General features: G+C 39.7%; 1 protein-coding gene across 1 annotated transcript in view; it reads right to left on the bottom strand.

Annotated features, from left to right (window-relative positions):
- The window catches only part of LOC134222779 (uncharacterized), a 203,783-nt gene that overhangs the window by 55,875 nt on the left and 125,674 nt on the right, over positions 1-22,234 (bottom strand). Inside the window, exons 5-6 of the mRNA XM_062701935.1 lie at positions 7,986-8,131; positions 6,875-7,154 (exon numbers count right to left, since the gene is read on the bottom strand). Of these exons, the coding sequence (XP_062557919.1) occupies positions 6,875-7,154; positions 7,986-8,131 (426 nt within the window). The remainder of the gene's footprint in view (positions 1-6,874; positions 7,155-7,985; positions 8,132-22,234) is intronic.

Here is a 22,234-nt window from a genome sequence, read left to right as displayed (position 1 = left end):
CCAGCGGATAGGAGATGTCACTGGATCTGGCGACGTCAACAAATTGTGGGACAATATCCACGAAGCTGTGACTACAACGAAATGGTTGGTTTGATGAGGAGTGCCAGCGAATGACGGACGAGAAAAATTTGGCTAGGAGTCGAATGCTAGTGGCTCGTATCCGTTCCAACAGAGAGCGGTACAGTGTAGTAAGGGTAGAAGAGAATCGAATCCAATGCAGAAAAAAAAGGCAACACGAAGATAGTGTGATAGCTGAGGCGCAGGAGAACATGGACAGAAACGATATGCGGAGGTTTTACGCAACTGTCAATGGCGCGCGGCGTAAGACTGCGCCAGTGCATGGCGGGCACCAATGACTGCAATGACCGAGAGGGCAATTTGCTAACAGACAAGTCTGTGGTGGCAGCAAGGTGGAAAGAGTACTTTGAAGATTTGTTGCACGATGGAAATGAAGGTGTAATAAGGAGCAGGATGGACATAGTCGGCGACGGTCAAGCTGTGGAACCACCAACGCTGGACCAGGTAAAGTAGGCTCTAAACGAGCTGAAAAACAGTAAAGCTGCTGGGAAGGACGAGTTCCCGGTCGAGCTTCTCAAACACGGAAGAGAGCAGCTGCATCAATCAATGCATCACATTATCCGGAAAATATGGGAGGATGAAGAACTGCCTGCCGGCTGGTTGGATGGCCTCATATGCTCAATCTATAAGAAAGTGCACAGACTAGAGTGTGCCAATTACAGATGGATCACCTTTCTTAATTCGGCGTACAAAATCCTGTCGCGTATCCTGTTTAACAGATTGAGACCGCTTGAGAAGTCCTTCGTCGGCGAATACCAGGCAGGTTTTCGTGAGGGCCGATCAACGACGTATCAGATGTTTAGCCTGCGGATGATTCTTGATAAATTCCGGGAGTACAACTTGCAGACTCACCATCTGTTCATTGGATGGATGGATGGTGGATGGCCCGAAATCAAGTATTCGGATTGCAGACAAAGTGTCAACCTCGTTTGTGACCTTAGACGGATTGAAGCAGGGTGATGCACTTTCGAATTTATTGTTCAACATTACACTGCCATCACACGGTCGCATATGCTCCAGGGTTTTGCAGACGACATCGACCTTATTGGAATCGATCGCAGAGCAGTAGTGGAGGCTTTTGTCCGACTGAAGAGGAAGACAGCGAGGATAGACTTAACCATTAAAACTACCAAAACAAAGTACATGGTGGCAGGTAGAGATAGGGGAAGATCTAGTGGTGTTGGTGCTGAGATAGTGCTTGATGGGAATGTGTTTGAAGTTTTTTTTGTTCGGGATGAACCACTGCGTCCATTGAATTGAACCTTTGTAGTTTACCCGTGTTATTTGTTTAGTGAATGTCTTTCTGCTCCATTTCTATTGAGAAGAAATGAAGTAGTAGTTTTTTATTCAATTATTTCTCAAACTTATCGGCGGAAGGAATATCAGCTGAGTACCGCCAGAAGCTCGACGAACGAATAAGTGCAATCAACGTTAGCGACAACATCAACGATCTATGGGAGTCGATCCATGGAGCGGTGAGCACAACAACACGAGAAGTGGTAGGCACTGTACAGAGGCGACCCAGGACGGGTTGGTTCGATGTGGAGTGTCAGAGAGTGACAGACGAGAAGAACGTTGCCAGAAGCCGGATGTTGGTGTCGTGTACCCGATCGAATAGAGAAGGAAGGAAGCAAGAGCAGCCGAAAAACGAACCCACCGCAGAAAGAAGAAAGAATATGAGTCTGTCAATTGGACGGATCGAAATCAAGTGTAAGGGTTGCGGATGAAATATCGACGTCATTTGTTACCTTAGATGGATTAAAGCAGGGTGATGCACTCTCAAATCTACTGTTCAATATAGTGCTCGAGGGAGCGATTAGGAGAGCTGGTGTGCAAAGAAGCGGTACCATTATCACAAGATCGCATATGCTCCTTGGATTTGTGGACGATATTATCGGGATTGATCGCCGTGCCGTAGAAGAGGCTTGTGTGCCTTTTAAGAGGGAGACAGCGAGTATTCGACTCACGATCAATACCAGCAAAACGAAGTACATGGTCGCTGGCAATCAACGTGGGTTCATTAGTGGTGGTGGTAGTGGAATAGTGCTGGATGGTGCAAAATTTGAAGTGGTGGAAGAATTTGTGTATCTTGGAACATTAGTGACGTGCGATAATGATGTTACCCGTGAGGTGAAAAGGCGTATTGCAGCTGCAAATCGGACTTATTACGGACTTCGTAACCAGCTTAAGTCTCGTAGTCTGCAAACGAAAACAAAACTCGCGCTGTATACTACTCTGATTCTTCCGGTAGCTTTATACGGCCATGAAACATGGACGTTAAAGGAGGCTGATCGGAGAGCTTTCGGAATGTTTGAGCGTAAGGTGCTGCGGACAATACTCGGCGGTAAACAGGAGAACGGTATCTGGCGGCGTCGCATGAATCACGAATTGTACCAGGTGTATACAGGGCCGGTCATTATTAAGATACAACACGGCAGACTACGGTGGGTTGGTCACGTTGTTCGTATGCCGGACGGACGTCAAGCGAAGATAATATTTAGTAGAGAACCCGGAAGAGGCCGCAGGCTTCGTGAAAGGCCGTGTACACGATGGATGTTTGCAGTTGAAGAGGACCTGAGGGCGCTCAATGTTCAGGGCGGCTGGAAGCGATTGGCCCAGGATCGAGTCCAGTGGAGAAGGATACTCCATTCGGCGTAGGTTCATCGAAGAGCTGTAGTCCATCAAGTATCAAGTATCAAGTAAGTATTAACCTTATAATTAACTGCTAGGAGCCAGGGCTCAAGTAACCTTTTTGGTTTTATGACGGTCTTCAAAACCATAATGTAATCTTCATGGCTACCATAAAACCAGCATAAAACCAAAAAGTTACTGGGTCAGGGTTTTACTACTGTCCGACGTTTCGGCAATTGCATTTTGCCTGTATATTATTACATATGTTTCGAATCGTGAATTGATTGAAACATTGAGTTCACACTCTCTAATTGCTAGTAGATACATGTTTTCAAGCTTTTCTCTCGTAATGTCTCTTGGTGTCGTTCGAATTGCCCTCGAAATATCCGTAAAAATGGCAATTCTCAAATTTCAAGAGCAGTGTATTATCGTGTATGTATCGACTAGGTGATACATACACGATAATACACTGCTCTTGAAATTTGAGAATTGCCATTTTTACGGATATTTCGAGGGCAATTCGAACGACACCAAGAGACATTACGAGAGAAAAGCTTGAAAACAGGCATCATATTCCCGGGCAGAGAATAACAGAAATGGTTAAACTGTAAGATATGGCTTATGAGTTGGTCACTACACTCCTTAACCCATATTATGTCAGTGTCCTTTAAATACACTCCAGGCGTTAATTGATTCAATTGAATAATATTCGATCATTTCTCTGTTATCCACTGGCGTGATTTAGTTCATTATTCACAGCAATTTGGGATCGATATAATTGCCACTAGCGTAAATCTTCCAAACCCTCCAGAACACAGACCAAGCTTTCCTTACCTTGAGATTTTGACGATTAACCATCTGTGGAAGGAAATCCAACGAAACGATTCTGAGTCTGTCAATATAAAACTGATTTCGATACGGTGGCGTCTACACGAGTGATAAATGATAGAATGGTTTCAACACTACGATGTTTTCTTGCTTACTGATTGATCGGTGCAAAAGTCACACGGGGATCAGTGACTTTTCCTCGGGCCGAACTAATGGATGTATTTTCGATTTTCTATTTTGTAACAAAGGGGGAAAGCATGTCGGGGTGGGTGGTGACCCAACCGACGACGTGTTGGGCGATGATCAAACACATGTTTAGCGTATACGATCGGTGATGATGTTGATGATGATGATGATGCGTCTGATTTTTCTTATGCGATCATCATTCATTGGTCTGATGGACGCGTTTCGGCGAGTCAAAGCAAACCGTCGAAGATTGATTATTTTTAGTGAGATGTATTATCTACTGTACTTCACTGAGATGTAATATGCAGCAAGAATCATGATCTCTAGCGGTGTATTGAAGCATTCGAAAATACACTGCAATGAACCGATTAATAGTCGATCAGCTGGTCTACTCATACTTGGAAAAGTGCGATAGTGACCATGCTGTGTACATTGTACAACGAGTGGTTTTCATAGTTCACAATTTCGATTTGATCAATGATAATCTATCAATCAAAATAATTTTCACATAAGAGTTACATGAAAACATATGCGGATATTTTCCATGGAGTTTTGTTTGCAGAAGTCAAATGATTTGTTAGTGATGGTACTCATCGCTCTCAATGAACTACAAAATGTAATTAAATTTAAGTGACTAACAATTTTAACAAATACATAGATTTTAAGTGAATTGCCATTACGGTATTTTTTTGGCTACAAGAAGCGGACGGGATCAAAAATAGAGTAAGGTACACCGGGAAAAGTTGAAATGCGGGGTAAGTTGAAACGGAAGCTGTAATTCAGATTGGAAATGACCGAATGCCTTGATTTTTTTTCAACAAACTACTCCCCTAAACGCACCTCCTGACTGCCGTTCCCGGAAGATTGCCACTACTGAAAGTAATACCTGCCATTGTTTATTTTTCGCCCTTCCAAGCCAACTTTTTCACGTGCCAATGAAAAAGGTCTAAAAGAGATGTTTGGAGTTTCTTCATCAAATTTTCATGGTAGGTAAACATTCAATGTTGAATAAGCATAAAGATTACGAAAAATCGGTGGAAAACCCGCTTTAACTTTTGTATTTGTGCGTTTAAAATTGCTCCGCATTTTCAACCCATAAATAGTAAGGGTATGCGATAATATGAGAAGAGGCCCCAAAATGCCCACCCGAGGTAAAACGCCTTTTGGGTATTCCCTCATATTAACCGTATTTGGCATGGCCTGAAATTTTCCACATTTTGATGGAACATCTATTATTTCGGCGAGGCAAAACGCCCTAGGAGAACTAACCTACAATGTACTACGCGTCTCCATGCACTATCGATACCAGAATGCTGATTAGCCGACGCGTGGTGCATTGTTCCCTAATAGCTGCCAGCTAGAAGGCGTTTCGCCTCATGAGTTTTCCGGCAACGAAATATCACCACAATTTTGAGATGTGACAATTATCAATATGATTGAGATATTCCACAATTTTTAGATGGCATCAGTTAGCTATATTGTTAAACTATGTCATGAGGTAAAAATACCCATGAAAATGTTACAGCTAAAATATTAAAGCAGTCTTTGCTTAGCTAAGGTATATTGCCTCTCCTTCCCCTACACTTTTTCCTGGCGAAACGAATCGGAACGAAATTTAAAATGTCTATGTTAATTCGAAACGAAACGAAATTTGATTTATTTTCGAGACCTCGAAACGATACGAAATTAGGGCCCATTTGATTCGAAATCTAGTCTCCTTAATAAAGACAAAAAAAAAATCGAAATTTTTCGAAACGAAACGAAATTTTTTTTTCCGCGGAATTTTTGCTGAATTGCTTATGTAAGCAATTTAAATTAATTTTTTGAAAGTCATTATTTATTTTTTTAAATAAACTTGAGACTAATCATGCCATACATTGTCGAATGCCTTCTCGACATCGAGTAAGGCCATGGCGGATGTGTGTGAGACATGCTTGTTCCGTCTGAGGACATTGGATACTCCGGTCAGTTGGTGTATGGTTGATCGACCACATCGGAAACCAAACTGCTCCCCACGCAGGATGTTATGTTGTTCGGCAGACTCGAGTAGACGGTGGTAAATTGGTTTTCCAAACAGTTTGGATAACCCTGAGAGAAGGTTGATGGGACGATAGCTTTTTGGATAGGAAGGATCTTTTCCAGGCATCCTGATGGGAATGACTTTCGCAGACTTCCTGGACGATGGGAAGTAGCTGAGTCGCAGACACTGATTAAAGATCAGCGAAAGGTACTCAAAGAGCGGAGCACACATGTGTTTGAGCTCGAGATTTAGGATGCTGTCGAAGCCTGGGGCCTTCATGTTTTTTGATGATTTTATATAGGCCGTCAATTCGCCAGCTGTGATCTCCAACTCCTCCGATAAGTCGTTTGGAGTTACATGGATGTTGTTCGCAAGCTCGCTGACGGCTGCTTCATGTGGACTGATGATGTTCTGTCCAAGATTGTGTGAGCTGACGAAATTGCGACCTATTACGGCTGCCTTTTCTGCAGGAGTTATCAATTGATCTTTTGACCCATTGTAATCTAGTGGGATCAAAGGTGGAATGAGCCGAGGCTTGGATTTTGGAATTTGGGTTAACTTCCAGAACGGCTTAGCACAGTCTGGAAAAGCGCGGATCTTGTGTGTGTGTGTACTCTGGAAAAGCTCGGATCTTATAGGAAAAATCACTAATTCTGACGTCCACCATTCTGGCCTGGATAATTTTGCAATTGCACTAGATCACGAGTGCAGGCAGCCCAGTACGTTGGTACTGCGCGCGAGTGACATTTCACAGACGGATCAAATCTTTGGTGAGTGTATTAATGGTTAGGGCACAAATAACAGATATTAAGGCTGGCATCCGATACGTGTGTAAACATCCACAACCGCACCGTTAATTAAAATGTATTTTAAATTGGGACCGCGTTTGGCAATCGATTGGAGATGGCGTAAGGATCATTGTTATTGAAAACGCAACCCGAATGCGGCTGTCAAATGCATTGGCTGCGTTCCTTGGTTGTTAATCAGCTGCGTCCGTGAGTACTGCCGCAATCAGTTAAGTAGATGGCAGTAGTGGGCCAACGTATATCAATTCAAAAGTTTACACAGGATTTTCGAAAAAAAAATGTTCTAGCCTAAATATCTGTTATCTATGGTTAGGATGTTGCTTACTTGACGCGCCTTTGGTACATTCTGCTCGCGGGCTCTCGATTGGCCCTCGTCGTTGGACCATCCGCCGTTCTGGGTTTGAAGGGTGTTTCCCGGTGCTTTACGTTCAGGTCTCCGGCGATGATAAACTTGATGCCACCGAGAACAGTAAGCCACAATGAACGTGACGAATCCGACAGAGGTGGTGACTTTCACTCCAACGACTTCAATTATTTTGAGCTTGAAGTCCGATAGCAGACGGCAGGCGATATTGCTTCGTAAGGCGATTGCTACTCCTCCCCATCTGGAGCTTGTTGGATTGAACCTCACTAGCCTAAGACACGAATTGTTGCGCTTACCTCGGGCTTCAGGTCGCTTTCGGTGATGAAAATTGCGTCCAAGATGAATACACCACTAGATGTTCCAATCTACCAAATTCACGATTCAGCCATCTTGGATTTTAGTATGGGAGAGCCAGTCGGTTTGTTTATGTTTTGCACCGAAAACCCCGTCTTCTTCTCGTCCATAAATTAGGCAGATTGAAACACCTTGCTGTGTATTAATCTTGGCCGCGTCAATCTCCTTCTCATGAAGGAAATCGCTGAACTCGACGATTTTGCTCTTGAGCGAGCAAGCGTTCCAGTTTACCGGACCCAACCTAGAAGCCATTTTTAATGACGTAAAGGCAAAGGGTGTAGATCTAGTCGAACCGGAATTTGCAGGTTCGAAGCTGAGTCGCAAGTTGGCTGAATATCGGAGCCAGCTGCACCGGGGTGTAGAAAGGAGCGGAATCCTCCGGGGAGAGAAGATGCTCATCTTGCTGCCGGCGGGGAGGGAGCGAAGGCCAACCACTGGATATTGCTTTGCTTGACTTCTGGTGGAACCAAGGCAGCAGCAGCTGCGAGTCTTTTTTGAGGTTGCAGTGATGGAAGAATCATGATCGGCCGCCAGTCTTTTTTGAGGTTGCAGTGATGGAAGAATCATGATCGGCCGCCAGGGGGGCTGGGTTGTCGGGAAGTTTCGTTCGTTGATCAATGGGAGGGGCTTCGGGGCAACCCAGTGCTTTTCCCCACAGTTAGCACACTTGATGGCCATGCTTTGCTTTAGGTCCTTCAGCGCGGTAGTACCGTGCTACAAGTGCATCAGGTACAGCTGATCAAGGTTGGTCGGCTTCAGATCACTTTCCATCAGAGCTTCCTTCAGCTCCTTTTCGTCCACGTCGTCGAGGCCACGCAGCACAACTTTGAGGGGCTTGCTGCCGGGAGCGTCGTGGGTGTAAAACTGGAAGCGTTCCGCATTCAAGGACTCTAGCACCTTGTCGAAGTGAGACCTTCCTCGGTAATTAGTTTCACACATTCGTCGCTCAGGTCGGATGTCCCACGGGTCTCCTTTTACAAAAATCGGCGGGCACTTCTCCATCCGCTCTGGTGATTTACCGTGCAACAGAGGCTGTTACTTCTTCCCTTTCTCCGTGGTGCTCAGCAGACTACCGGCGTCGCAATCCTTGAGCGAGGTGTATTTGTTGCTCAAGAGAAGTTTTTCCTTTTCCTCGTCGGAAGCAACCTTTTTCGATAGACCCTTTCACGTTTTATTCTCGACCGGATCGGCCGCGGTATCTGTCATGACGGGTCCGGGAGAAAATAACGTGAACGTGACGAAGCAAAAACTTAAACACAGCGAACGAGCGAGAAAAAACACTTGGAAAAAATGCGCGAGCAAAAAGCGCTGCTGTCATAAACTGGAATGAGCGTGTCTGCTCGCCAATTCAGCATGTGATTTGTTATTAAATCCAAATAGAGTAAGATGCTCAAAACCATGTTTAAAATGGTTGGTATAAGAGACCGAGGCATACTCTGCAACTAAAGAATGTTACATTTTCCTTGAAGCCTTGAAGACGTTGGAAAGCCCAAGGAATTGTTTTTCTTCCTTTACGGTTTTGCTGTAGATGAAAAAATGTCATCCAGAAAATGAACCTGTCCTTCGAGATCGGGCACCCATGCTCATCATTTGCTGAAAGGCAACTTGGCGCATATTTTACACTCGGTACCAGTCGAATGAAGCAGAAGAGACTTCGTTGAGTGTTGATTGTGAGTGTGATTGTGAGCAAGTCGATGATGTTAATCTACAGGTTGAGGTCACTCCTTACGGAATCCAAGTTTCAAAGTGCTCGCGTTTTCGGAGGCACATCACTCGATACGGAAGCAACGCACAACTGTCATTTTTATTATTTCACGCATGCTGCGACGCAGCAAAGCTTAATCTTCAAAAATGAAAGTTGTGCGCCGCCTTGGATTCCATGAGGAGTGTCCTTCAGTTTGCTAAATATGTCGCCTGGAAGATGGCGGAGTGTCTCACAGCTCAAAAAAAAAAATTCGGCTCAGACCGAACAAGTAGATCCTATTATTGGTTACTCAGAACTTTGTGATTTTGATGACACCGATGCAGTATTGGTAGTACTTGTTGTGGGAGTCAGTGCTGGCGACGCCAGCTTCTTCTTTAAATGTTCCTTCGCTTTGCATTTGCATGCTAACTTGAACCCCGTTGATGTCAGGCTATGTCAGGAACTTCCGTTTCAAAACGCTAGTTACGTTTATAGCGAAAATGCCGTTTACATTCTTTGGACTGGATGTGGTAGGCTGATGTTTGTACTGCTTGACTCACCGATTTCTTTTGCTACACGTTGGCTGTACCGTGCTCGATGTTCCGAAGGCGTTGGTCTTAGCCTCCATAATGAGTGCTTCCAGGGTACACTGATCTTCTGCGTTGGCCTCGCGCTTTTTTAGGTGTCTTATGATGATTTGAATTGATCCGCCGTGGTCTTGTTGAGCTCGACATTTCCACATCTTCGGTTCACGGATCCAGCGTATATCAGAAAATTTTCTGCCTCGTACTTCGGACTCGTACTCTGAAAGCGTTGCGTTTTGCGTTGGTAGGGCTTACTGAACTGAAAGATTTGTACGGATCAGCTACTTCAGGTTTTTTTTTTCATTGAGTGAGTATTAATTGGGGTGCTTTAGGAGCACGAAGTTTACATATTTGTCGTCACATCAATGCGCAACGTCCAACTTTGTTCCAGGAAAAGGTGTTCGTATTTTCGGTCGAAGATAAGCCCTTTTTCTGGATTCTCATTATGCCTAATGCATTTATGCCTAATAGGGTATACCCTATGAAAGTGGGAAAATGTTGTTGGAGAATTTGAACATTCGTAAAAATATATAACTAAATAATAAAACTCGTATTGAAATCGATATAGAGTGCGATTATTAGATCAACTCAACAATTGGCCGGGGTTCTGCCAAATCGCTCCAATCGCCAAAGAAAAATTTCAAAATTTTTTGCCCAACTTTTAATGTACTAAATTCAATTGATCACAAATCGCATCAAACATCGCTCGACGCCATAACTGAGGGTATTGTACAACAAATGTATGTATGAAATATCATGGAAGCAATTTCGTTTTCCTTTCGCGAACAAAATATCACAATCCAATAAAAATCCGCGTTAAGAATAATAGAAGATAGCGATTTATACTATTACAAATCAATAATTCCCTATTTAGTAAACCAACTGATAAGTGGACCCAACTACATTCAGCAAAATCTTGCTTTGTAGCTGCGCATTCACACCACTAGGTTGAGGAGGGCTAGTATCATTGACCAGAAACTTGTTTTTCACACTCGTATTTTTGTTTTTATTGGCATCACCATCACCGAAGGAATTTCGGTTTAATAAATAATTTTACTGTATTTTTAGCAATATTACATAACAAACAAACGGAAGCTCCATGCCACACCTATTGCTGGAATCGGCTGTCGTTGTCACCTTTCCGTCACCGAAAATATGGTTCGTGCATAACTCTCCATGGTTTCTAATTTGGACTAATTAAACTGTTGTCGATTTGTGGCGCTTGTTACGAAACTGTGATCGGAATACCAACAAGTCACTGCGACTTTTCGAGCTTTGTTGCCAGGCTGCTTGAGATTGTTTATTTAAGAAACTAGGTAAGTTCATTTTTTTTAAAGAGAAAACTATTGTTCACAGCTCCTATTATCATTATTATTTTAAGCCGGACATATGTTTCCAATAATAAATTAAAAAAACAGGATAGTAAATATTTAATAAACAACGGATTCTACTTGCGATTTCGTCGTGGTATACTAAACAACTTCAAGGGTACATTTTCATCAAAGTTCTAATCTTTGATTCTGCCTAAGTATCTAGAAACCTGTGCCAATGCAATTAAGAGGTGTGTGTTAATTTTATACAAGATCATTTTTCGTTGGTCTCTGAGAATTGAGTTAAATGGATTTATAAGATTGCTCAAATGAACGATTGAGTTATGTCTGCGTGAGGTGAACGGTTCAATGAAATTGAATGCTTCAATTAGTTTTATCCTTTGCGATGACTATTGAAATTTCAATTTTCATTGGGATTTGAAAAAAAAGTGTGATGTTGAACCTAATTGACATAATTTGTGAGAATACAATTCTATACTAAGTTTTTAAAGATATATAAAATTTAAATTAGTTTTGTGTCAGAAATCACCATGAGTCCAAAATAGTAATAGTAGGCAAACTATCTATTATAGAAATAGATTTGAAAAGCAGCATGTTGTCTAATTAGCAACTATTCACAGGAAATAATGCTCAATCGGTTTAGTACATTGACTACCAGTGTGGATAGTAAATAATAAATAATAAATAAAAACGGCAAAATTCCTGAAAATGACATCGCGTGAGCTGCCGTTTGCTACAAGCAACCAATTGATAGGATCTTTAACATGTTTGCAAACCATTGCAAAGGATATTCCGGTATTTTAATGTGGTACACAACCGGCAAGTCAGCTAACCTTATCGGGACGCGTGTAGCAGTAAAACATTGAACAGATATCTGGTCCTAGTCTTTAATATATTAAACAAACTTCAGTATATGTATTATACCTGTCCTTACGGCAGGTATTTCCATCCATCGTCATAGGAGCTAAAAGCAACGAAAGTAACGTCCATTTGCTAGAACTCTACTATAGCTCTCCTGAGCTTACGATTTGGTACGGATGAGTTTGGCTTGGAGTTGTCTCTTTTATTGGTTTTCGAGACTATCACGAAAAGCCGAAAATGCCTGCTTAGCCCTATGATGTTTTGTTCTTGAACAAATATCACACGAATGAATCAAAGAGCAAGGTTTCAATATTCTGATACAAAAAATTTGAGCTTTCCATAGAAATTGTATAAAATTAGTACAGCATTGTATGGATGTTAGTCAATGATTTTATTAGAATCTGGCAAATTTGCGATCGCAAAAAAAAAATTCAACAAATTTTACAGAACTGTAATAAAATCTGGCATCTGCGGGTGAGGAATAAACAAGTCAGCTGACCACCGTTGTCTCGTGGAGCATCTACAAAATGGTTTCATAACGAGAAAAGGAAGAAAAAACAATCCAAAATTTACTTATCATGAATACGCTAATTTTGGGATGCGAAAAGCATGAGCAAATTAAATACCGTAAATTCCTGCGAAGCAAATCGATCATGTGAAATTGATCGAAGCATGCGTTGATTTATAGTCATTTGCCATTTGCATCAGCTTACATTGTTTAAACAGTTGAACAGAACATCTGCCTATTCAACAATAGGCAAGAATTATGTCCGCTCAACATTTGGCGATATCCTCCATTTGGGTTTTCAGTGAAATTTCACAATGCCTACCTGTGGAGTAATTCAATCAATCAATCAATCAATCAATCAATCAATCAATCAATCAATCAATCAATCAATCAATCAATCAATCAATCAATCAATCAATCAAATGTGGGAATTCCTTCTAGAACACCTTTACAAATTTGTACTAGAATTCATTCTGTACACACTTAGCTCATTTTACAGTATTCGGTAAGTTTTACCGAAATCTCAACCGCTGAACTGTTCGGTAAATTAATTTACAGATTTTTTGTAATTTTTTCCATTGCTCAACTGTCAAAATCAGCCGAAATCAGTAAAATAATTTACCGAACAGTTCAGCGGTTGAGATTTCGGTAAAATTTTACCGAAGTCGGCGATTTATTTTAAGTGTGTATATCAGTCTGAAATTATTTTATATTTTAATTCGAAATTTGTTTGAAATTACAACAAGTGTTTTGAAACTCCTTATGGGCTTTTTTAAAATACTTCGACTTCTAGAATTTCTCTTTGAATTTCTTCGGAAACACTTTAAGGAATTCCTTCAAAAATCCCTTCTGGAAAAAGGGAAATCGCTCTAAAATTATTCAATAATTTTCCAAAAATGTCTTCAAGGAATCAAGCCAGTAATTTCCTCTCGAATTTCTCCTAAAATTTATTCAACAGATACTTCTTTAGGAGCTTCCTAGAGAATTCCTTCAGGACTTTTTGCCTTTCTCGTACAACGAAGTTGTACCGAAAGGCTATCATTTCACTCCGAACACGAACTTTTTATAGAAGCATCGGAGAGCCATAGTGTTATATCGACTCAGCTCGACGAACTGAACACATGTCTGTCTGTCCGTATGTATGTATGTGTGTATGTGTGTGCACAAAACCTAAGAAAAACATTAGACAACTTTTCATATAGTAATCTTTAACCGATTTTCTCGCAACAAGTTTTATTCGATAGGGGACAAAGCCTTGTTGATCACTATTGAATTTTATAACGATCGACCGCTGCGTTTGAAAGTTATGAAGAAAATGGTACATATTACCATATAAGCCGCACATAAGGTTGGTGTCTTGACTAAAGGCGAGAAAGGCAGCATCACTACTCGGTTTTTCAGTCAAATCGCATCGTTTCACTCATTTTCCAAAAAATATTTTGCTCCAAAATGCGTTTAAGACCAATTTAGGGGCAATTTTTTGTGTACACTTGCAAGTTGTTTTATGCGATGAGCGCCAATTCACTGTTTTTAATGAAGGAGAATGAAAGAGCAACTAAGATGACTGAAATGGATGATTCAATTCAGTCATTAGCTTTTAGGTACTAAGTTGTGTGCATTTCAACTCACGCTTGTATTGAATCTTCCATAAGTTTTTTTTTCAGCTCAGGAGCCGCTTTCGATATTCTCATAAAAAAAATCATTGGGAACTTCCTCTGAGAAAGACATTTCACAGAAAAATCCTTTAGAAATTTTCTGGAGAATAACTTGAGGAACTTGTGAGAAAGTCTCAAAATTGATTTCCGAAGACATTTCCGGGATAATTTATAGCGGGATCTTTGGAGAAAAATCTTGAAGTAATTTCCGCGGAAATTATTGGAAAAAAATCAGGAGAATTTCTTGAATAATTTACACAGATATTATGAGCGAATTCCTTAACTTATTTTGGAATTGTTTGAGTAGTTTTGGGAGGAGTTTTTCAGGGAAACATTCAGGGTTATTTCTGGCAGGATTTTTCGAGAGATTCCTTTGGAATTTGCCAGGATAATTTCTTAAATCATTTCCAGCCGATTGTCGGGATCAAGAGGAATACACCAGTAGGTGTTCCAATCTGCCAAATTCGCGGTTCAGCCATCTTGAATTTTAATATGGGAGAGTCAACCAGTTTGTTGATGTTTTGCACCGAAGTTGAACTTGTCACCCCCGCCTTCTTCTCGTTCATAAATTTGGCAGGTTGAAACACCTAGCTGTGTATTTATCTTGGTCGTGATGAGGAGAGGGGGCTATGGAATCTTGAAGGATTTCCCGAAGGGGGGTTTCCGGAAGATTCCTGAAAACATTCTAAATGAATAAACGGATGAATTTCCAGGATTTTTTCAAGAAAGTAAATGAAAAATCTTCCAAAGTGGACTTATTCATGGTCTCGATACGTCGTGGTTGGTGTAGTAGTCGATTGAGCGTGTAGGGATAGTCGTTTTTTCAGAGGTGGGATGAATGGGCTGAAATTGCTGCTGTTTATTTCGAATGGTACTTAAGTTGCGCACTCATGAGATATATTCATCAACAATTTCATGTGACTGAAAGCCGATAATCCTAATTCTAGGAAGAATAACAGGAGGTTTTCCTATGCGAACTTCTGAGGGAATAACAGGTGGAATTCCTGGAGGACTAAACATAAAATTTTCTAGATAAATTTCCAGGTGAATTTTTGAAGGAATTTCCAGATAATTGTCTGGAGATTCTGGGATGTGTTTGAAAGAGTTCCCCTTGGAATTCATGGAGAAATTCCATGAAGAAGATACGGAGGAGTTTCTGGAGTAATTCCTAGTGGTATTATTGGACATATTTTGGGAGGAATGCCCAAAAGAATTCTGGACATTTTTTCTGGAGTAATCCCTGGAACAACTTCTGGAGGAATTCCTGAATAAACTTGTGGAAAAATTCTTGGAGGAGCTTCCTAAGGAATTCGTGGAGGAACTTACAGAGATATTCCTGGAAGAACTTTCGGAGGAATTTTTTGAGGAACTTATGGAGAAATTCTTTGAAGATTTCCTGGAGGACCTTATGGAGGAATTGCCGAAGGGATTTCGGAAGGCTCTTTCGGAGTAATTGCTGTAGTTACTCCTGGAGGATTTTCCGGAGAATAGGATTCTATGAGGAGTTACAGTGGAAGTTCCTCCCACTAGTAGTAGAATTTCCCGTAGAAATCAGAAAAAAATACTCGTTGGAACTCCAAAGAAATATAAAAAGAAAATTCATAGAAATTCTGGAGAGTTACCTACAAACATTCAAAGTCATGGTTCGTTGAAATTTAAAAAAAAAGTCTTAGTGTTCTCTAAGCACTTCCACAGTTAATAACTATGAGGTTTCTTAGCCATGTTACCATTTTTGCATTTGTATATCATGATGAGGTTGGCACGATGGAAGTCGAGAAAATGTCTAACCCGAAAATTTCCATATGGTTTGTTGAATTTTATTTGGCATATTCAATTGTTGCAAAAAAATGGAATTTAATGCACATTTTGTATTTTTATAACAATTTTGTTCCTCGGTTCTGCAAAGCAGTTTGAGAATAAAGTTTGAATCAAGATGAATACACCACTAGGTGTTCCAATCTGCCAAATTCACGATTCAGCCATCTTGGATTTTAGTATGGGAAAACCCGCCCGTTTTCTTTATGTTTTGCACCGAAAATGAATTTTTCACCCCCGCCTTCTTCTCGTCCATAAATTGGGCAGATTGCAACACCTAGCTGTGTATTCATCTTGGTTTGAATGTAGTAAAATAGGATTGAAGAATGAAAATGGTTTGTTCGATTTAATGTGGCACGTACATTTCTTGCGAAAAACGAAATTTAATTCACAAAAGTACGTGTTGTCATGGAAGCTTGGTTACTCTGTTCGTCAAAGCTGAATTTCGGCTTTTCACTTTGGGATTAGAGTTTGCATTTTATTAGAATGGGCCTTGCAGAATGCATATGGGTTATTGAATTTTATTTTACACAACTTTTGTGCATTCTAAAAGGCACATCCTATGATTTTTAAACTTTTTTCACACAGTGAGATGTTGGCATTCAGCTTTGCACAGAGCAGAGAAACCAAACTTCTATAAAAATACGCGCTTTTGTGAATTAAATTCCGTTTTTCACAACAAATATATGTGCCAAATAAAATCCAACAAACCATATGCATTCTGCAAGACCTATTCTACGATATACAAACTTTATTCTCAAAATGAGAAGCCGAAATACTGCTTTTCAGAGCAGAGAATCCAAATTTCACCTCCCCCCCCACCCCCGAGGCAAAAAGCCTTTTGTGGTTTCCATCATATTTACCGTCATTAAGATGGCCGTAACAAAACTAGATCTAAAATTATGTAGGTTAGGCGCAAAAAGTTTCAGAATACTGTATGGGAAAGTCGGAAAAACCGAAAATTTCCACATTTTGAAGAAACATCTAACATTTTGGCGAGGTAAAACGCCCTAGTGGCACTAATCTACAATGTACTTGCGTCTCCACGCACTATCCATACCAGAATGCTGATTCACCGACGCGTGGTGCTTTGTTCCCTAGGAGCTGCCAGCTAAAAGGCGTTTTGCCTCACGAGTTTTCCGGCAAGAGAATATCACCACTTTTTTGAAATGTGAATATTATCAATATGATTGAGATTTTCGACAATTTTTGAATGGCATCAACTAGCTATCTTGTTAAACTGTTGCATAATGTAAAAATGCCCTGAATAGCGTTACAAATAAGACAATAAGTTAGTGTTTGCTTAGCTAGGGCATATTGCCCCCCCCCCCCCACCTTCCCCTACTTTTTTTGGGGTTGAATATACTATTTTTATCGTAAGATAGACCATATTTTAGTCATTTTAAGGCGATTGGCACTTCGGTTGAAAAACGTCGGTACTGTTCTCAATATTACCCCTAAAACGGTAGTTTCTACTATAAATTTTTTCTCAGTGTACACATTATACTATACACTGAGAGAAATGACTGATACGATTTTCATAGGACTGATCAAATGAGGGGAAAGGGTCGTTTGGCCAAAAGTCATTCAACCAAAAGCCATTCGTCCAAATGCCACTTGGTTTAATATCGCGTTTGGCTGAAAATCATCTAGCCGAATTTCATTTGGTCGATACGAAGATTAGGCCTAAACGGATGGCCGAAAATTTGGCCAATTGACCAAAGAGAATATACGGCCGAAAGGGAAACAACAATTCCGATCAAATGGCCCTTTCTGCTAAATGACTTTTTCGGTCAAATGTCATGTTTGGCCAACTGCAAATTTCCTTCAAATGGCCTTTTTTCAAACGGCATTTTCGGCCAATTGATGTGTCCAGCGAAAACTCTTCCCCAGCTATCCAACAAGATGATTTTTTTTGAAACGTCGGTGGGTATGTAGAGTAACCACGTGCCTCTTAATCTTGATGCCCATGGTTCGAGTCACAATTACTTTATGCTTTAAATATAATACTCTAAGCATTTAATAAGTTTGTCGTATTGAATGCATTTAAAAAAATAGACTTATGAAAATCAACACGTTTTCTTATGTCGTAATTCTTAAAATGAAATTTATGATGCTCACATGACCGATTTTCCTAGTGTACACATATATTTATATTTCATGTTTTTGGAATATCCAAAGATTAAGATGTTTCTATGAAATCGAGTAACTACCATCATGCTGGATGTTTTGGTGACAGTTTGAACATTTTTCTGAAAAATCCAACACTCAACTCCTTTATCGCCATCTTGCGAGCATATTACACGAAACCATGTTTCGTATGACATCGTCGCCAGAAGGCGCTGGAGTGAAATGTCAAACTCGAAGCATTACGACACTAGCGTCTCTAGTTGTGAAATACGCAATCAATCAAATTCAAATTGATCGTTGAAGTCATGATCGATGGTAATTTCTCTAGTGTTACGTCTGTTTGTCTGTGTTATATCTATCCATATACATTTTGATGGGGAAATAAAGAAATATGTTTGTTTGTACATTACTCAAAATATCTCTCCTAAACATCTTTGAACTTTAAAGTAGACTTGTGTGCCGCCGCGCCACGCCGCCGCCGCCGACACTTATTGACGTACGCCGACGCCGGTCAAGGTGTCGGGGCACGCCATACGCCGGTTGGCTCCACGCCGTCGAATTTCGTATTTCATGCCGATGTTTGGCCAACATAAAAATCACATTATGCAGTGCGTTTGCATCTGCCGAACCAAGGCCACCTATCAAGCATTAATTAAATGGCTATTATACCTTTAGCAGATTTGTTTAATTTTATCCCTGTCACTTTAACACGCTTTGGTCATCCAAAAACTTCTTGACCACAGATCTACAAATCAATGAGCGTGGCGATTAACTTCTAATCTCATATGTAACTTCATGTGGATTAACCTTATTCTGGTCGCATTGGGTGGTTCATCATCTTTTTAATGGTTGGAATGTTACATATCTTAATTGGTCCAGTGCTTACACACTCAGTGTTTATTTATACAGCTCGGCAAATTCCACACGTTAGCCCAGCAAAATAAAAACTGATATCCCGGCAAAAATAATGTTTGTTAGCTGGTTTTCGGCAAATAATTTGCTGATTTTCAGCAATTTTGACAGAAATCTTGGCAAAAAACACGTTTGTTGGGGCTCGGCTGTGCGAATCTCGGTAAAAGTTTAACAAATTGCTGAGATCCCGAAAAAAATACAGCTACAAATCAACACCATAATGAATGTTGGATTTGGATTCCCAGTCTGGTATGATTTTTTTAGCTTCCCTGGGCATGGAGTATCATTGTGTTAGCCTCATGATATGCGAATGCAAAACTGATCTTTTGGCTTCTGGAGCTGGAGCACGATTGGGCACGTGACCCAACAAATTGAACATTTCATTCATCTTCCTTGTAATTGCTAGAATTGTTTAAAAAAAATTGGTTTCGATTTATTTCGATAAACAATTTCTTGATTTTCTTGAAATAATTTCCATGAAGTCCTGGAGGAAGTTCTGAAGGAATATCTGAAGAAAATTCTTAGAGCCTTGAAGAATTTCTGAATTTATCTCCGTTGTAATTTCTGGAGGATTTTCTAAAGGAATCTCTGGAGAAAATCATGAAGGAATTCTACGAGGAATGTCCAAAGAAATTGTTTAAGGCTCAAGACTCCATCACAATATTTTGAAAATAATGACTGTATCGCTTGTTTGTAATAGTGAGGCAATTGGTACGGAAAAATGCAGATAAATGTTTACAACTGGGGTGGGTGGGAATGGGGTGTTAAAAATATGCCAGCTGATGCATAATGTTGCCAGACTTGACGAAATGTTTATTCTATATCATAACACATGTTCACGGTGTATCAAATATATGGGTATTTATCGGTTTAAAATTTGTTATTCACCACTTGGAATTTAACAGAAGCTTACATAACATGTTTAAATATTTATTTCTGGTATATTTGTTCAATCCGACAAACAGCAATGATTTTTCAATAAACAAATCTGGCAACGGAGAAGAGATGATTATTTTCTTGTGTATGAACACCTTTGTTTGCGTGTTGGCTGGCGTATACGTTGTATTGTTCGGATTGAATGAAGTTGCATCGCGTAGATTTTGAACTCACCATTTCACTTATTGCGCTAGTGAATTTGAGTGTCCCGCATTTTATTGCATTCACAATACGGTCGTCAAATTTGTCTCTCACTTCGATTTTTGGAAAGCAGTTTTCGACAGTTTTTGGGCGTGAAGTGAATTAATTGGTAGTCAAGGTTGAAGAAAAATGTGAAGCTCAGTTAGTGAATATGTTTTAGGAGTGATCAAATCAAGGAAACAATGGGAAAAGATCAAGTGAAAAATCAAGTGAATGTGTATGTGTTTTATCCGAACGTTCGAACGTTAGTATGCGTTCGATGAACATACGAATATCGGCCAAGGAAAACGCAGTTTTCACCGTTTTTCCAGCAATTCCTCAGTAATTGCTAGTGTTGATAAGTGAAGAATTAATATGTAAATGCAATGAATATATTATGATGGAGGGTAAGTCCGTAAATAGCCCCAAAATATTGATTTAGTTCAAAACTTTATTAGTATTCGTGCGGATTCGAATAAAATCATCGTCATTATCGAATTGATTACGGTTTATAGAGCCTTAAGAAATTTAAGTATGTCAGTAATTCCTTTAGGAGGTCCTTTGGAAATTGCTCTAGAAATTCGTACGGAGATAGGTATCTTAAAATTCGTCCTACAGTTTTGGAAGGAAATGGTGTTGGAAATTCCAAAGGATTTACTAGATTAATTTCCGAGGGAATGGAATGTCTTATGAAATACCTGGAAAAATTCCAGTGGAATTGTTAAAATAATTTCCGAAGGAATTTTGTAGAAATTTTTAAAAGTATGTATGTATGTATGTGGTTATCCATCACCCTGGCTTGAGTCTTGCTCTGCATGCGGCTCCACCCAATAGTACAATCGAATTTAATTACCATTCTGCTTTCAATGCACTTCTGTGTGAAGGGCAAGCAACGGAGGTGGCGGACCCGTAACCAGAGACACTTACGTGAAGCCCGCGGGATAGAGAGAATCTCCTTTCAGCAATGTAATCCAACAGACTAATAAATAGATTCGCAATCCTTTTTGAGTTTTCCGAGGGATGGCTTCTTTGAAGAAGGGCACGTCGAGTTCATTACAACTGTGGGGAAGTGTACCCATCTACATGAGTAGAAATTAAGTATTACTAAAAAGAAATTCTGAAGGAATTCTTTATGGAATGGTCAGTGTGAATCATATATAAATTTTTGAAGGAATTTCCAGAAGAATTCCGAAGCAATTCCCAGGGGGAATTTAAAAGAAAAGCCTGGTTTCATTTGTGGAGAGTTTTAGAAGAAATTCTTGATCGGATTGCTGACGGAGTTTTAGAAGGTATTTTAGGATGAGTTTCCTGATGACTTACCGAATTAATTCCTGAATATTTTTCCTAGGGATTTACTAAAGGTATTTATAAAAAAAAATCTGTAGAAATTTTCGAAGGAACTCGTGCAATAAATTCCCAACAAATTCTTGAGAATATCCGAATATCTGTAATCTCAATATTTTGGGAGTTTTTCTTGGCATGCAGTCTTGATTCTAAAGCCAAAACTGAGTTTGTTCTACTACTGTCCGGACTTTCGAAGAAATTTCTGGAGAACTATAGAAATTTCTGTGTACATACCAATAGCTATTTGTTCAGTAAATCCATTAAACATTTCTTCGTAAATTACTTTCAGAATTCTTTCGGATATTCCTTCAGAAATTCATTTATTTTTTTTTATTCTTTATTATAGAGTTGATGTGATACTTTCGTGATACTTATATGACTGAAAGAGCCGATAATAGTCAAACAAAATTTATTATAGAGGTTTCAGCCCTGGTTTACCTCTTTGAAATTCATTTAAAAATTCTGTTAGAAAATCTTTTCAGGTTCTCTTTCGGTTATTCCTTCAAGAATTGAGTCGGAAATTCCTCCAGGAGGTCCTTAGTAAATTCCTTCAATAAACTTTACAAAATTCATACAAGAATGATTCCGGAAAGAATTCTTATTTGGAGGAATTCGTAAAGAAATTTTCTAAGAAATTTTCAAAGATATTTGAGCGTTATACTTATTTTCAATTAAAAAAACACTTAAACAAAGGTTAAAAAAAAATTAAAAGAATTTACAAACGAAATTTTAGAAGATTTCCCAAAAGAATATCTGAAGGTATTCTCTAAAGAATTCTTAAAGGAATTTTAAAACAAATTTTCGAAGTCCTACAGGAATTTCTGGAATTTCTGCTAAAGGAATTTCCGCAGGAATGTTCGAAGGAATTCCTATAGGAAATTCAGAAAGAATTCCTGGAAAAAGTTCTAAATAAATTCCAGAGGAGAATTTCGAAAGAATACCAAAAATATCTTCTTAGAGTTTCCTAGGAAATTTTTAAGGAATTACTGGAAGAATTTCTATTAGAAATCCGTAAAAGAAATTCTTG

Source organism: Armigeres subalbatus, chromosome 3 (genome assembly GCF_024139115.2).
Source record: "Armigeres subalbatus isolate Guangzhou_Male chromosome 3, GZ_Asu_2, whole genome shotgun sequence".
NCBI classification, from domain to species: Eukaryota; Metazoa; Arthropoda; class Insecta; order Diptera; family Culicidae; genus Armigeres; species Armigeres subalbatus.
This window is presented reverse-complemented; position numbering and strand designations above follow the sequence as displayed.